We start from the raw sequence: 18,225 nt of genomic DNA, 5'->3' as shown, positions 1-18,225 counted from the left end.
TGTATACCTGGCCTCACAATTGCAAATAAAAGTTGAGATTCCAAATGCTACGTGGGCCACATAGCCAGCTCTGTCAAGCTGCTGGCTTGACATTTCTCCATGCAACTTCGAAAAAGAAAACCGAGACATTCACATACACAGTCAGAGACAAACAAGCACATCTGATGACAGCTGTTGGTGGCAGTGATCGTGACAGACAGCTCTGAGAGCTCTCCCATCCTCACGTTAACACCAGTGCAGCTGCCACACACAAGGAGTGACAGACAGAAATTTCTAACAAAGGAACATAACATTATTTAGAAGATGTAGCTAACATGAATCAAGGTGAACAGCTTGTCTTTGTATCAGTAGTGCCACAAGTGTCAGCAGCAGTTTGGTGATAATGAGTTAATTAAGATCCAGTTTTCTAATGGTTGATGGATTGAAAAACTAATAAGGATGACCCATCTTTTGTATCTGTTCTGAAGCTTATCTTCAAAACAGCACTAGAGATGTAAAAGAAATCTAAGAACCTAGCACATCCATGCAAAATTCATGAAGATAGCTGCTTATTAATAGACACTTCTGAATGCATTTGATATTCAAATATCAATATTCAAAATGCATTGTACCCCTGTAGTGAAACCACAAGCAATCACAGGTGACAGAATAAGCCTGAAGATCACTTATATGCAGCAGATCACCCTTCATACCTCACAAGAGTTTATATCCATGTTAACATAGCTACTTCTGTATAGAAAAGCAGTCATCCAAATTAGGTCAAGCTGTGCAGCTGTAATACCAACGTAGCAGGCAGTATGCTGCTGGCATTACAGTGCAGCCAGCACTGTTGCCTCTCATAACAAAAACAGACACAATTTCTTCTATCCCTGACTGTTTAGTTTCAAGCAATTTTCAGCTTTAGTTTTATTACTGTAACTCAATCCCCAGACTGATGTGAGGTAGTTTACTGGGAGGTCTTTATCAACAGATAAACTATTACACCATTGTTATGCACCAAAGCACAGCAGGCACAAACTGTGCATATGTTAGCTAGAAAAATCTGTCCCCCACCATCCATCCCCATGCTCCACAAAAGGCAGTAAGACAGCAGCATTGCCTCTCACACCTCAGGAACAATTGTGTATTTCAGGTAAACATACGTTGGACAACCATGTAGCCTCACACCTGCAGCCACTACTACAGGATTAAGTCATCACAGGGCATCCCAGTTTGCAGCAACATCAAATAACCCTTTCAGGAAGGAACAAGTTGAAAGTAACCTGCTCCTTCCCCACTGACAACACACTCCAGCTAAAGTGATCCAGATGACACTAGGTTATCCTGGAGACTGCTGTCAGCACAGTTTGATGTATTTTCTCCATGGAAAACTGAAGTAAAAAGGAGTTTTCCCATCTAATTTAGATGAGACACTTCAGTCACTAGCAGACACTTCATCCATGTAGAGTTCTTCATGTCCTTGAATATATTTTATATACAAAATACTGTTTGAGGCATCAGTTACCATAGCAGATTATTGAAATTTTCTTCCACACATTCTTCTACTAGGTCTCATTTTCAGGACACTCTTGCTTACTTCTGTGAGCAGCAAAAGCCAAGTACTGCTGCAATAACAAAGTACTAATTTCACCTAGAAGCTAATGGCTCATTTTAAGTGTTCGAACTCCCATCTGCCCCTCAGTTCTATTCTTCTTCCCTGCATATTTTAAAATGACAGAGATGAGCAGGGAGGGACTAAAAAGGAGCATTAGTGGGGAATCTAGCCAGTTTACTCAGCAAGGACTACCTGTCTCCTGGATAACCTTGTTTGGCACTTCCAAGCTTACCTGACATAGCAGTAAGAATCTTGGCTTTACATGGATGATTTTAATTCATCCTCCTTTTCACCCTCCATTCCAGTCATTACACATACTGCTAAAGCAAAAAGTTACTGACAAGTTCAAAACTACTTCAAATATAAACAACTATAGGAGTAGGGTAATTTTTATTGGACTCTGAGATGATCAATTGCAAAGTACAGGAATAAAATCCAGAACTGGAGCATTCAGTAACAGGCCAAAATGCAAAATTGATTTTCAGCATCATAAGGGTTTGATTTGCAGCCTTTGCAGGACACTTAAAGCTTTAAAATCTCTCTTTAATCAGCAGAATTGCCCATTCCCTCTCCAACACACACTCCAGTTCTGAACTGCAGTGACTTCATGATTTCTGAGAAGTAAGGCACTACAGTGTCCTTTCAGAGTAGTTACAGATTATCATAGCACTTGCTGTGATATTCAAGATTGTCCATGGCAAAAAAGAAAAACAAAGTAACTGGTGACAGGAAAATGTATATCCCGTGATTAATAATTATCATCACTGTTAACAAAACACCAACTGCATTCTAGGTGATCAACTGTTAGACTCCAGAGTGGAAGCCTACAGTACACAGTTCAGCATCCTCACCTAGCAAAGCTCTTCTCTCTAGTCTGAAAAATGTCATTAAAGCTCATTTGTTTAAGCTAGAGAATGGATTTTAACCATTCTCTAAAAATTGGTACGTTCCCATAAAAGAGAATTTCCTTCTCAAAGGCACTCAATAAGACCTCTGCATTTATAGTTTTGGAATAGGAGTGGCAGCCACTGCAATACTTTCAATTGCACATTCATCAGTGCCACGACGGATTCTGAAGTAACCGTCTTCTCCCCATGAGGTGCCCCAACTGTTCTTGACGATCCAGAATTTCTCACCACTTTCAGGGTCTTTACCATAGCCTACCAGCAAGACAGCATGATTGGTCAGTTCAAAAGGGTTGAAATCATCCTTCAGCCCAGTGTGATGGTAGATTCCCTCTTTATAAAACATGAAATCATTATAAACTTCAAAGGCAACAGCCATTGGCCCACCCAGAACAAGCTCAAGTTTCATCAGGGCTTCATTGCAGGCTCCGTAGAAACCACCAACATAGTGGTACTCAGAAGTGTAGTAGTGATAACAGCTGCGCTTGAACAAGCATGGAGAATCTTGGGCTGTGTAAGGGAAGCAGTCTTCTTCCACCACACCGAAGTCTTGGACATATTTCCCAGCAATGAGGTATGGGAAGCCACCATCACAACCTAAACAAAAAATGTCTGGTTATTCCCTTAAAAAATTCTTTGATATGGAGGATGTTCCCACTCAAAAATTGGCATACCTTCAGATTAAAGAACTGAAGACAAGTTGCAGTGCCTCCAATTATCCTAATATTCTAGTTACTTATAGCTAGCTTTCTAAATTACACACAAGAAAACTCAAAGCACAGTGGGAACTGTATTGGAAACGTGCTAATACATGGACCACCTCCTCAACGATTTGCTCCTGACATCAAGAACAGCAGCTGATTATGCACTACAAAAAAAAGCTGTTACAGCATGGGTACTCTCCTCTGAAGATGTAAAGCGTTAGTCACTGCTTTTGCTCATCTCCCCCCTCCCCATATGTTCTTTTCCTCTCTGAATATGCTTTCAGAACACTTGGTTCCTTTCTTTCTAGGCATGGATTGCAACTTAGCTATATTTTCAGCCCAACTCTTTTAGATTGGCCAGGAGGATGGAGACAACTTAAAATGGAGACCATCTATTCGTGGTCCAGTGTCAACCCCAATAGCAAAGTGGGCTGACAACTCCGGTGTATTTTTAACCATCTTTCAGAAAAATGTTCTATAATGTGTAGCTCGCCAGATTATTCTGACAACAGAACAAAATCACATGTGAGAGAAAGGTGTGTAAGTTTTGAACGTACTTTTGCAGTATCATTATTACCAAAAGTTAACTTTGTATGTACCAGTGTACTTACCCTGAGAATACTGGCTGCAAGATACAACCTGCTGGGGACTAAAGACTGGCTTCTGAGTGTTGTTTGTGAGAATACGTATTCTTGCTTCCAGCATGCCCATGGAGGCAAACGCATAACAGCTGCCACATGATGCTAAGGAATGGAATAAAGAACAACAACAACAAAAACACCACAAAACAACATGAGCAGACAGTCACATAAACAAGTTGAGTCACCTGCATTCAGGTACCAGTATGATTAGATTGCACTGACAAGAGTTAAAACCTGACAGACTGACATAGTAATTATGAGTTGAACGCTGACAGAGCAAGAACTTTAAACATACATTTACCTTTTAGGCCTGTAAGCAGTTTTGTTCAAAACAGCTTTAGCAACTGTTTTGTTTTTTAAACAACACCGAGTTATTCCAGAATAAGAGACTGTATTCTACTCTTCAGGATTTTTCAGCACTATCACTTAACATCCATGCTATTCATTCTGAATGAATCTAGAGGGACCATATCACAGCAGAAATGCCACACAACCTAATGCCTCAGATTATAACCCTTTCACTGATGGGGAGTGAACTACTTTAAGTTAACACTGACAAAACTGTTCTAGATTACTTCAGCCTATCAGTGGATTTAGCGCTGTAATCTCCTGTTAAAACATTTGACCTCTAGAACCAACCCCAAAATAACTCACTTGGAGGAGCCTAGTGGTATAAACAAAAGGTTTGATATCATATATTCAACCCAGTTCCCTTTATTTCCTCAGGAACATCTAATTGTACACTGGATTTTTCAAGGCACTTAAACTTCCCTTCTGCAGCTTGGCAAAGAGCTAAGTCTCCTACTTCTCTAACAAAATTTAGTAATACTTCTAGTTTTAGGTCTCTTCAGTTCCTAGGAAATTTTTGTAGCACATTAAAAACCTCTAGAAGTAGAATGACATGCATCACAGAAGAGGACAATTACTTGGATGAGGTCCTATTTTATCTGGTTGTCACCACGGTGCCCAATTTCCTTTTGTTTCCTGACAGTAGGAAAGGCAAGAATTGCAGGGCTATGAAAAGGAGGGAGGCTTAAGGAACAAAACAAAGTAGTTTTTCTTGAACTGTGTAGGTGTGTAAAAGCAGAGCTATAACAAAAGCAAGACTTGGGGAAATTGCACCTTCACTGAATTAGATGCATCTCTGAAAAGAAGGGGCAAAAATCAGCCTGAAGAAGAATGCTTTTTGCACAGCACGGCTAGCTGAAGCAGTGAAAGGTGCCATTGTACAGTCACAGCATCCAACATGGGCCATGCTGCAGAAAACTTTGTTGTGTTTTTGACATACAATCAATGCAACCGTTTCAATCTGAAATCTGTTGGGGTGGTTGCTACATATAAAAAGAACAGATATATAACACTTTCTTAAAAAAAACTCTGATCATAGGGGTATTTGTGCAGTTCATTATGTGCAAAGTACACTAACAGCAGGGAGTCAACTTCACAGCTGTTTTCTCTGAGGCTTTCTAGATATTCACTCCTCCAGACACAATTAAAGCTTCAGCCAAATAAGATGCCACTTGCTCTGTAGAAAAGGGCTGATAGATGTTGAGGAATAATAAGGAGAGGACGCAGCATCTAGGAAACAATCAGCTGACCAGACTTTCCACTCATTTTTATCAGCAAAAAGTCTGTGTTAGTTAGCAGAAACTGGAGTTGCATGGTAAGCCTAACACAATAGGCTTAGTTTTCTCTCCTGTCCTGCCCGGTAAATTTGATATCAAGCAATGGCAAGGCTGTCTTCAAGAAGATACACATCTTGGCTGAAATGCCATTACTGCTCTATAATCTGCCTCTAAGTATTATCATCGAAGACAACTGTAGTTGCATGAAGCCTGCCATGTCTCGAAGTATTATACAAAGAACAAAAATTTATCTTTTAATTCTTGTTCAGTTCACAAGCTATATTTGAAATCCTTAGATAAAAAGCAGTGACTTAACAATCATGTGACAACTGGAATACCATGATCTTTTAATTCATACAGTTCTCTCTGTATCTACCAGACAACATGCTTCCTACTGCTTATAGTCTTTTCCATCACGTCATGTTCTAATTACTCACCTAATAACCATTTTAAATCAAGAACTCAGTGCCTCAGAAAATCACACGATCTACAATAAGCAGAACTTAATTGGTGGGTACTTTTTTCTGTTGTTGGGGTTTTTTGTTTGTTTGTTTTCTGAAAGCCTGAAGGCTAGGATCCTTATTTAATAGAGCACAGTGCATATTGCATAGACATTTAATACACTCAGCATGGTTTCTGAGATTACAGAAAAAATACAGGCACTTTTGTTACCAGAAGCCTCAGAACATTCTAACTTAGAGAAATCTTGCAGCAATGCATAGGGAAAAGAGTAAGCTTCAGACTGAGCATTCCTCAGTTTGGAAAGCGAAACAACTCTTGGGACATTTGCAGTTCACATCAGGAGAAATTACAGGACTGTATCATTTCCTGTCACCATCCCTCAGTGATGTGAGGTGACAGCTTGTGATCTAGAACTCCCACAAGATTTTCAATGCTTTGAATCTAGCAGGCAGATTTGGCAGAACTAAATTGTAGAGGTAGGTCCAGTTATATAAGTAACCTCCTCCCTCACCACCACACAAATGCACATTTTGCTTTTCAAAGTTGCTGGTAATTACCCAGTTGCAGGTGGAAATTTGTTTTCTACTACAACAGGGAAGGCATGCATTGATTGAATAAATCAGTATGTAGCTATTTAATTGGGAAATAAAAAAAAAAGTATCTCACATCACAATGCCAATGGAAGAGGTCACTTTGTGTATGTTTACACCTATTTTGAGTACATGGGACGTTGTATATAATCTATCATACACATACTTTTCATAGCAAATTACATCTTATCTTGCAAGTAACTATGTAAGAAAGTGCTGAAGTTCACAAACTGATAAGACAACTTTTGTGAGTTAATCATTAATGCTGCATGGTAATTTGTCATCAGCAGAAACAAGAAAAAAAAAATGAAGTGCACATAATTCTGTCAGCACACAGAAGGCCATGACTGAGACTATTCACATAAAGCTTGACAGCTGTCTTTATGTAGGACACTGTGGTTGCTGGCTTTTACTTTAGCAAAAGACACTGCTAATATAACAGCGCTACCAGAACTAAAACATTCTATTTTGGCAGTGTTGTCAGCCAGGATTCCACAAAGTTTCCACAGGTTACTCATAGTAAAGAAGCAATATATCAACTGGAAGACCCTATGCAAGTAAGATAAAACCTTGTAAACAGCAACCTACAGAGTACATCAATGGAGATTTACTGCATTTCAGACTTATAAATATATATGTATATTTTACCTTGATTCCTAACAGGGCTGACATAATTGACACCATTCACATTCCTCCAGTCCCAGGATTCTGGTAAGCCTGAAACTTTTTTGAGTAACTCAGGTGTTAGAGGGGCAGGCTTTGGCCTAAAGAGAAGAAAACACTTTTAAGTAACATTAATAATAAGGAAACAACATGTTAACACTCAGTAGTCACATTCCATCCTTTTTCTCATAGTTTCACACTAAACAATTTGAAGTAGCCTCCATTTACACCAAGTAAGCACCCATCTGAAAAGATTAGTTTAAACAGGATGCAAGACCTACTCAGATCCCTCCCAAAGGGAACTGTATTATGAAGTATCTACAAGCAGATTAAAGTATTTGCCGTAACCAGAGGTGTGAACTTTCAGCAACTATAGAAATACTCCCATCCAAATCAATTTTTACATCTTACAATGTTCTTCAAAAAACATAAAATCGACACAGCTTAGAAAGGATTTGTAGCACTCCACTCACAGCAGTATCAAAGGAAAAGCAGCCATCAAAAAAGGAAGCAATCTGAATAACTCCAGTTTTCACATTAATGATGTAATGTAGGATCATATATTCATACTTATTGCCAATCTGTCATGTGTCCTGCAAGACTCTAAATATACTCTCTGGGTGACTTCACTGAAACTGAGAAATCACTCCAATTATGAAGGACCCTATCTGTAGGCAAGACAGGTTACCACAGTAACCAAGGACTTCCCTTAGAAAATCTTCATCCATGTTTAACAACGGAATGCACTTCCCAGCTTTTTAATTGCAATTATGAACTAGCAGAACCAAGAAGACAGCCATGCAGAGGCTGACAGCAATAGCAAGCGAGCAACTGATGGTCACAATATCACACACCTGTCTACTCAAGACTATTCCCTCTTCTCTGTATGTAGGAGTTCACCCGGAGGTAACTAGGCAAGGTAAGATTAAAAGGGAGATGACTCCATTTGTCTCAGCTGCTTGAGAAAGTACATGTTAGGAATTGTTATTCAAAAGGACAAAAGTGTGAAAGTGAGCTAGAGGACTTGAAACACTAAGGATCTACATTTTTTATCCAATATTCATCTAGGAAAAGCGAGGAAAGATGAGTATAGCTGTTGATGGCAAACCAAAAGGCTGCAGTACCGTGAAGTCCTGGAATAGAGACCCCCAGCTCTTCTTGTTAGTTCTTCCAGGGAAAAATTATCATACTCCTCATATCTTGTCGCTCTCCAGGACTTCTGGTAATTATTGATAGCATTTACAAAGTCAAAGTTGTGCACAAAGCGTCTGCTAAAAAGCCTGCAATCAAGAAACAAAATAGCACAATGAATAAAAGGAATGGGATTGAAATATAAACGCACATACCAAATTAAATGTGGAGGAGGCTCTAGTTCAGGAAGAGCCTTCTACCAGGCAGAAATGAGGAGTTATGCAACTATACAATCAAGACAAAACTTTTGACATTTGAGACAGGTCATAACTTGCTAGATACTAGCACCTCAATCAGCCCAGTTCTAAAGCTGGGCTTAAACAGAAAATGCATGAAGACACAGACTGCAGGAGCAGCTGTGTGATGTGACTGGCACAGCCTCCCATCTTTGTACACATGAAGTTTATTCAAACATTACCACTGGCATTAACTTTATCTCTAGTCACAAGACTGAACTATGTTAAATGAACCTGCCGAAACCTGAAGCACAGTTGCCAAATGTGAATTATCAGTGAAATATCTGTTACTTACCCTCCTCTAGGTTTCTGGAGAGGTAGCTGGTTTACATGAACATCTGAAGAAGATGAAGAAACCTTCTGTCCACTGAAGCAAGCCCAATTGTGGCCAAGTACATCATGCACCCATCCTGGCAGAGTCTCATTACAGTAGCTGGTTACATTCAGGCCTTCTTTTTTATACTGTGAAGAGATTATGCTTGTATTGAATATACACATTTGTCAGCAAAGCAATAGTCTCCGCCCATGCTGTTTCAGAGAGAATGGCCAAACATAATAGATCAACCTTATTTTGTGCTTAATTTCAGAAGAAAGCATCAAATAAGCTCTAAGCAGATGAAAGCAATTTTCATCAACTTGCCTAAGGACAGCTGGGTTGTGACTTACACTTATAGCAGCAAACTATATATTAGTACCTGTATTAACTAACAATGTAAGTCTCTGGGTTGAACAGTTACTTTCTAGTTGAAGTACAAAACGTGCCTTAATATTTAGCCTTCTTTCCAAGGTCTCTGTGGTTTATTGCACCATATCTACAACCACTGAAAAGTGATCCCAGACTCTTCCAACCACACAGAATACAAACTCCCTAATCCAAGAATTCTCCATTAAATCCCACCTAGCACTTGCAGATTTACAACTGTACATGGATTTTGTAACTGTTTCAACAGAGTGGTGCTCGTAGGCTCATCAATGAAAAACCGCAGTGGCTTGCAGTGATGCCTCTAAACAGATTTAAACTAGACTACACAACCACTCTGTGCGAGTACTGGCCTTGCTAGTAAAAACAGTATGTTCCAATTCCAATTTAATTTCCCTATCAGGTAAGAACGAAAGGATAGAGACTTTACTGGACACACCACTTCAGCACCATCCTGTCTCCCCTTTTACAGCTACTGCTGTCAACATTCAGCCCCATTAGTCTACTTAAATTCTAGGATTGCCACCGATATTAAACGTGATGAGAAAAATGAGGATTTGCCTTTCATTTCTTATAAAGATTACAAGCACACCTATGCATTATAACATCAGGAGTACGCTTTAAATTGGAATAGGACAGCAGACACCTTACGGTGCAGGCATAAAAAATTAGGACTATCAGAACAAACTGCTACGTTGCTACCTGATATAGAATGCAAGTAGATATAAACTACATCTGCATTTCCTTGGCTCCAAAGAACATCCTGCAGCTTTGAGACATATACTCTCACATTTACACTCCAGGAAAACAGCAGAAGCACCTTGCTAGTTAGCTAGTCCAGCTAATGACATCAGAAATAAACTTTCAATTCATTTGCAGAATTAAATAACACTAGCAACTCTGACATTTAGATTTCAGCAACAGAGTAAAAACATATTCAGACTTTTTTTGTAACATCTTGAAATTTAAACCTTAGTTACTTCCACTTGCCTAGGCTGGTTATTTCAGCAATTAAGACCCTGGTTAAGTAGATCTGGTGTGTTGGGAAATAGGAGAATAAACTGCGAGAGGGAAACATCACCAAGTGAGCCTGGGAGAGCTTAGTATAGATAGTCTGAAAAAGCTTACCTTGCATAGTGAAATACTTTATAATCTATTTTTTTTTTCCAGCTGAAATAGCTGCTAGAATACAACTTGAAAGTTTGAAGTTGAAGGTTTGAGTAATATCACTTTGTTTAAGGAACAAACTGTACAATTTCTCTCTCCAATATACTAGACTTAACAATAAGCAAATACTACAAGAGATATGGAATAATTAAAAGTTCCACTCTTCCTTTTCAGCTCATTCTAGCTTTTTATGCTGTGCTACTATAATCACTTAAAAACAAACAAAAGAAGCTTTGAAGTCCTATAAGGATTGTGGAGGTGTTCATATAACATCATATAACAAAAATGCTAAAGCTTCTGTCAGGAGTCAGTATAGCTACCCCACATCCAAGTTCAGTATAGTAAGCTCATCCAAACCACTTCAGAGTAGAAAGTTATTTGTCTATAGTCCCCAGGTTGAACAATAAGTAACTTGTAAAGTCAGTGAGATCACAGTAAGCCACTGGAACAAGTCTACTGAAAGAAACCTTAACGAAACATGCATTATCAGTGAACAAGCTGTGTCTGTATCCACACAGTACAGCAGCACAGCTAGAGAAACACTTCAGACAAAAATCTCATCATTCTTTTTAGTAATTATAAGTTTATTCTTGTTTAATGTTGAAGAATTACACGGCAAGTTCAGCTAGCATCAGCTGAGCCCCTATGCTTGAAACACATACATTGGCTGAAGTACAGCTATTATCTGTACGAAATAGAGCTGTTCAACTCTGCTGAATGGCTGAATGAGGAGAGTGCTAAGGCATCACAGTAGATCAATCAAGACAGGTTATCTGTTCTGTCATGGTAATGGCACTTTAGCCAAGTAACTTGACTGCAGTGAAACAGAAGTTCATGAGCAGACCTTAAAGGACAAACGCTTTCCTGACAAGCACAACCTCACAGCCAAGACAGAAGACATGCAAGGCTTTCTCATATGGCTACTCTTTCAGAAGAGCAGAAGTCTGAGGATTGAATGAGACCAACTTCAGAGCATTTTTAAATGTAATAATATAACTGTGTGCATATACATATATATGCACACATCAGTATTTGAAAAATTGCCTAATTCACTGAGACGCTGGGATAAACAATTTAGCTCTTCCAAAATGAGTCATCAGCATGAAATCCTTCTTTGGAAATCACCACAATTGCTCCACGAAAAAGCAAAGAACATCAATCCAAAAATCAATGGGTAAATCCAGAATAGCGTGCAAATTGTGAAGTTATTTCAGGGAGAAATAAGTTATTTCATGAAGTAGTAAAAGCAATAGGCAATTACAGAACTAGTGTTTTAATACAGAGTATGGTCTTGCTACAAAGCAAGTGTCAGCAAGCACAATACTTCTTCCTTTCCCTGAATTCCAAAGGCACTTTACCTATTATCATTTACCACTTCCTAAACAGCCATCAAAGCCAAGCAATACCATAAGAGATTGCCTTCCACAATTTCCTCTTGCTCCATTTCCAGGCAGTCCTTTCCCATTAACACTCTACTTCAGCCCATTTTACTAGATTATGACCAATTCTAAGCAAATGAATTCCTCTATGATTAAATAACTTTCAGATGCAAATGATATGAGTATTTTAAACAATAAGCAGCCGTTCCTTAAACAAACTCTCAAGTGTGCACTGAACCAAGTACATTATTTCCCCTTAGAAGCTTTACAGTAGATGGCAATGGAATTGGTTGTAGGAACTCAAACTGCATTAGATGGTAACAAACACATTTTCAGTTATCTAGACTAAGTATTTTTTATTCCTTAGGTATTGGAATAATTAATGGATTAAAGTAGACATACACCACAGAAGTTGAAGTTCTTCCTTAAAAAAAAAAACAGCCTGACCAAGTTTCCATAGGCAATTGTGAAATAATAGTTTCATGATGGGCAGCATTACAAATTCTTGCCCAAGAAAGTCAATGAGTTGTTAGCAAAAAAAAAAAAAATCCAAGAGAAAAAGTTATTTCCTAAGCACTGTGATATTTCCTCATGCTTCTAAGTAATATGCAGGCTTTTCTTACAGCAACAACATGAATGAAACATTATACAGAAGGTAACCAACTTGGATTCTTATTCTAATTTTTAAGGAAATAAGCCTTTAATTTAAGCACATCTTGTTGATGGAATCCTTACTACTACTCTACGGTCCAAACTAGCTCACTATGAATACCAAAAGCAACTACAAAACTATTAATGAACCCATTTATTTACAAATGGATTTCATGGTCGTGAAATACAAGCTACTGCTGCCTTGCTACTGCTCAGGCACATTTGAGTCACCCCGTTTTTGAGCAGCACGTTGAATCAGATGACCTCCTCAAGTTCCCTAAAAGATGTTATTGAAAAAACTTGCTTCATCATACAATATCCTGAGCTGACAGGGACCCACAGGGATGACTGAGTCCAACTCCTGGCTCCCATATGGTGATCTGAAAGATGGGTCATATCAAGGAGTGCTGTTCAAACACTTGTTGAACAATGAGAGACCTGGGACCACGACCACTCTCCTCATAAGCCTGTGCCAGGGCTCAACCACCACCTCAGGAAAGAACTTCTTCTAATATTCAAACTGAATATTGCCTGACACAGCTTCATACCATTCCCTACAGCATTCTATGACTGGCCACCAGAAATAAAAGATCAGCTTCCTCCCTGCTTCCTCTCATAAGGAACTCACAGACAGCAATGAGGTCACCTAGCAGTTTGTTCTAAGCTCAAACCAATTCTGCCACTCCTAAGTCATGATTTCTAGCATTTTCAGGACCTTTGTTGCTCTCCCTTGGGCACATTCTAGTATTTTTGGTATAATGTTTAACACTCCTGCGTATCAAAGCACTTACACTTCCACAAGCAGAGAGAAAAATACCAGATCAGTACTTAGCTTTTACTTGATGTGGCTCTCATCTTCCAGAAGAATACTTCACAACTGAAAGCCTTCACACTTAAGGCTGCCTTCAAGTTGGTGGCAGACAGCTCTATATTCTGGAGCAGGTTGTTGTTTCTGTGATTAAATTCCTCAAATTATTTTGCTAATCAATATCTGACTTAACTTCTCACTATAGCGACTTGTTAAACATGCCTGCATTTCAATGTTCAGTATGAAACTAAGGATTCCCAGCCTTCTAGCTCAAATATCCTTCTATGATGTCCATGGTGTACTTATCTATGTCTGCTGAATTCCACCTGCTAGAGATGAAACAGAGCCTTAGTCCATGTACAATACTATTAAATTAAGTGGACTCCCATAGGCATGGAGGATGTTAACAGCTTAGCCAGAGCTTCATGTATCACTTCAGTTAGGACTACAGTCCTCCAAGAAGAGATTGTTCACTTTTCTTAACAGGTAACAACACCAGCTTCAGAATAGCTGCTCCCAGGAAGCTGATTTGAAACAAGTCATTTCATTATCACCCTTACTGGCAGCCCACATTCAGAGGTTCTATTTAGGACAAGGCCTGAGCATTTATTATTGACTCATCTGAAACCAAACAAGACCACAACTAATAAAGTGAAGAAGAAATGCATTCACACACCTCCTGTGAAGGACTGCACTCAGTGCCTCAGATTCATAATGCCACTCATCAGCTAAGCCACAGAGTGCCCCTCAGCAACTGGGTCTTCTGCCTGCCCTTAATAACAATACTGTTTTCAACTTGATCTGAAGTCATTAATAGGGACTGGAGAATTAAAAACAAACAAACAAAAACAACAGAAAAACAAACTACAAAAAAAAAACCCAAGGGGAGGAAGGTTCTTTACAGATTTAAGATTTGCTCTGGTATTAATGCTCCTAAAAGTTCTTCAGCTGGGAGAACAGATGACCTTTCTAAAGTGAAGAGGCTATATTTTACACCTCTGAGAAGATCTTTAAGGAAAGATAAAAGCAATTATGTCTGATATTTCATTTGAGTGCAAGATGACAGAAAGAGAACTGAAACAACTCTTTTTTTTCCCCAAGCTACTGGAAAAGTCAGTTTCATGAAAGTTTTTAACTGCTGTAAGTACACCCAGAAGCAAAAGCAGCAGCACTGTTAAGAGAATTTTCAAACAATATTACTTCTGCTCTCCCCGTCCAGCTAATAACAACCATTTTCTGTTTTGTTTTTAATTCAAGTACGCAGCCATTTGCTGGTTACCCAGGCAAAAGTTAGAGGTGAAGAAAGCCAAGTGCTCCCATTATTCTACTTTGGCACTCAACAAGTAAAGAGAAGCTCAAGTACAGGCCGTTTCAGCAACACCCAGTGATGCAGAACACAATTTAACTCACCTTAAAAAATGCAAACCACTTGTAGTTGTTTAGCACAATTTCAAAGCCTTGATTGTAAATCAAAGTGAAGAAACCAAAATTGCCCAGGCTATCCTGGGCCACGTCTAATTTCTGAAGATTCACAAGCACTGTTTTTTCCACTGGCCCTGCAAGAACAATTGTAAAGAAGACACTGAAGTTTAAAAATGAGTAGAAAGCATATCATTTATTTTACTACAAAAGATGTTAAACAGTGTGCACTCAATGAAGCCTCCTGCAAAAGACATCAAGCAAATACACCACAGGGACCTCACTTACCTTGTGCATCAACGTGCTCATTTTTCCAACATTAGACAATATTAGCACATTTAATTAACCACAACAGCAGTACCAAAAATCTGTTGCAGGAAAACACCAGCTTATATAAACACAACTTGTTACGCAGCTCAAGACACTGTTTAGTGACAAATATTCTCCTTAAGCACCTCATTTCAGGTGATGGCCACACCACCTCCCAGCAATTACAGGATCATGAAGGTTGGAAAAGACCACTAACATCAGCTACTCCAACCTCAACCCATCCCTACACACCATGTCCTTCAGTGCCACATCTCCACGTTTCCTGATTGCCTCCAAAGACAGTGACTCTACCAACTCCCTGGGCAACCTGTGCCAATGTCTCACCAATCTTTCAGAGAATAATTTTTTCCTAATATCCAACCTGAACTTCCCTGGAAGAACTTAAGGCCTTTATCTCTCATCCTATCACTGTTATCTAAGAGAAGAGGCCTACCCTCACCTTGCCATAGTCTCCTTTCAGGAAGATGTAGAGACTGACTGATGAATCTCCCCCACACTAAACAACCCCAGCTCCCTCTGCTACTCCTTATAGGACCTGTACTCCAGACTCCTCACCAGTTTCATTGCCCTTCTCCAGACCTCAATGTCTTTCTTGTACTGAGGGGCCCAAAACTGAACACAACACTCAAGGTGTAGCCATACTAGTACCAAGCACAGGAGGTTGATCGCATCCCTGCTCCTGCTGGCTGCACTATTTCTGACACAAGCCAGGATGCCAATGGCCTTCTTGGCCACACTGCTGATTCACATTCCAACTTCACCTCCCATGCTCCTACCTGCCTGATCTTATCAATCAAACACAGACTGCTTAGATGCTATGAATTAACTATTCCTCAAATAACAGTCAAGCAATAATCAAGTAGTAACCTGTAATAGCAAGCTATTATCTCCCCCTCCAGAGAAATGCTGTTTTTGCCTAGCAAGGTTACCAGGCAAGCTCCCAGCTCTCAGCCAGATACAACCCCAAAGAGCAACACCACGTTTTGCTGCTGCAAAGAGCTGCTTTCAGGACAGGCTGAGCTCAGAAGGGACACTGAAACTACAAAGGAAGAAGCGAGCTGGCATGAGACACTGGCTCTAATAAAAAGACCAAGCTGAATCCAAATCAAAATTACACTAACGAAGAGAAAGAAGTAGCAACAGGGCTGCCCACTGCGGTGACCAAGAGAGCTGTAACACACAGAAACCCAACAGGCCGGCTGCTAAACAAGCACAGCACACAGCCACATGCTTCCTGCCCACCGCTTTCAGTTCCCCAGCACCCAGCAGCTGCACCCTCCAACCCCTCAGGCTTCTCCCTGCAGCTCACAGGGTCCCCCCGCACCACCCCGAGGCCGGACCACCCGTGGAAGGGGAGCAGGACGGGATTCGGCTCTCACCCCCCTGCGAGCAGTTGCCGTGTCGGCCTCCAGCCCGCCAGACTCGGAGCTCCCATGCGCCCAGGAGATCGTTGTACGAGCAGTTTGCCGGCGTGTCGGCCTGCAGCCCCCCAGGCAGCACGGCCAGCACCGCCACCACGACCCACAGCACACAACCAGCCATAACACCAAGCACCCCCCTTCGCTACTGCCGCCCTTGAAATAAACCCTGCGGCCCCGCCGCTTCCACGCCCCCGGGCCTAGGCCTGGGCCCGCCCCGGAGCGACGGCGCTGTGCCGGGAGGGGCCGGGTTTCTGCGCCTGCCCCCGTGTTGGGGTCTGGGCCATGATGGGCTGCGGGTGCGGTGTGCCCTGCAAAGCGTTTCCTTATCTGAAAGCATCTCCCGCCCTAAAAGCCGGCATTGTCTCTAAAGGGAGCTCTTCACAAAGAACGTCCTTCCTAAAGCCCTGCAAAGTGCACCTCTCTCACCAAAGGATATCACTCCACCAGATATTATAGAATCATAAAGGTTTGGAAAAGGCCTCTGAGATCATCGTATTCAACTATCAGCCCACCACCACTATGGTGGGGATGGGTTGAGATTGGACCAGATGATCTTGGTGGTCTTTTCTAATTGTAATGCTTGGAAATTGGTTGGATTGGTTGGAATTCTGTGAATTCCCCAAAGTACCTCCTGTTCCCCAACATCCATCCATCCTTCTTCCAAAGGGCATCCTCCTCTGTAAGGGTTTCCCAACCCCCTGCCTCAAAACCCAAACCAAGACCTCTGCATTCAGAGAAGTCCCCTGCAAAGGATGTCTGGTTCCTGGTACTTAACCAAATGCCATTTAGCTGTGGAGGACGAGGTTTGTCCAGCATATGTTTTAGCTGCACAAAGTGACTCAGAGTTTCCACAACAGCTGCACCCCACTTCCAGGAAACCACATGGTGCCAGTGCTACACGGGGTGTAGAGCCCAAAAAGCCTGTGACAGTAAACCTCAGCCCATAGCCTGCAAAAGCGTAGGAAATTCCCCCAGAAGGTGGAAGCCTTATTGAGGTACAGGTTCAGCAACTGGACTGTTTGCACAGGATGAGTGTTGTTGAGATGTTTCCCTGAGCTGTGAGTGTAGCTGAGTACAGCACAGTGCATGACTAAGTGTGCATTGGGAAAGGGGGCTTGTTTTGCTGGCTCTCCAGATTCAAAAAGTGCCTGCTTTTACATCCTGGAAGTTATGTATGTAGTCAAAAAGGCTAAAATACTCACTGATGGGTAAATATACCTTTCTTATATTCAGGTTCCTTTTCAGGGGAAAAATAAATGCTGTGAAAATTCTGTACTAGCTTAAATGTGGATATAAATTTGAAAAACTTTTATTAAACTGATGTAGCAAGATTTTTTTAAAGCTCTGTATGCTTTATAAGAAAACCAGTAGTTCCCAGTAACCTTAGGAAAACTCCTGTGCTACTGTTCTTCACATTTCCTATGCAGGAGCAGAAAATGTGCACAGTATTCTCACATTATCACTGTAATGCTGAATGAATGATCCTGCCCCTTTGCTTTCATACCGTGCTTTGGGCCTGAGTTTGGGCCTTTCCATTTCTAACAACTGCAGGTTTCCATTGTGCTAATGCTAGTTTCACTTTAAGTGCCTTGGAGTCCCAATAGATTGTTGCATGCAGAATATATTTTATATAATGTCACTGAAACCAGGCAAAAGTGGTTTATGTTCAACCTGGCCCATTGAGTTCAACCTGATTCTGCTCTTCTGTAGTTTATTTTTCCTTTTTGGACAAGATAGAA

At 40.6% G+C, this 18,225-nt stretch overlaps 1 protein-coding gene across 1 annotated transcript; it reads right to left on the bottom strand.

The window, feature by feature from the left end:
- Positions 1–1,965: 1,965 nt before the first annotated feature.
- CTSC (cathepsin C) lies at positions 1,966–16,673 on the bottom strand. Its single transcript, XM_015852352.2, has 7 exons — positions 16,445–16,673; positions 14,727–14,872; positions 8,907–9,073; positions 8,309–8,464; positions 7,170–7,285; positions 3,815–3,946; positions 1,966–3,096 (listed from the first exon to the last, which is right to left on the bottom strand). The coding sequence occupies exons 1-7, from the start codon at positions 16,605–16,607 to the stop codon at positions 2,594–2,596; spliced, it is 1,383 nt and encodes a 460-aa protein (XP_015707838.2). The 5' UTR covers positions 16,608–16,673; the 3' UTR covers positions 1,966–2,593.
- Between the last annotated feature and the right edge of the window lie 1,552 nt (positions 16,674–18,225).

The sequence above is a fragment of the Coturnix japonica genome, chromosome 1 (assembly GCF_001577835.2).
Source record: "Coturnix japonica isolate 7356 chromosome 1, Coturnix japonica 2.1, whole genome shotgun sequence".
In the NCBI taxonomy this organism is placed as follows: Eukaryota; Metazoa; Chordata; class Aves; order Galliformes; family Phasianidae; genus Coturnix; species Coturnix japonica.
The sequence above is the reverse complement of the archived record's forward strand: the minus strand, read 5'-3'. Positions and strand labels throughout refer to the sequence as shown.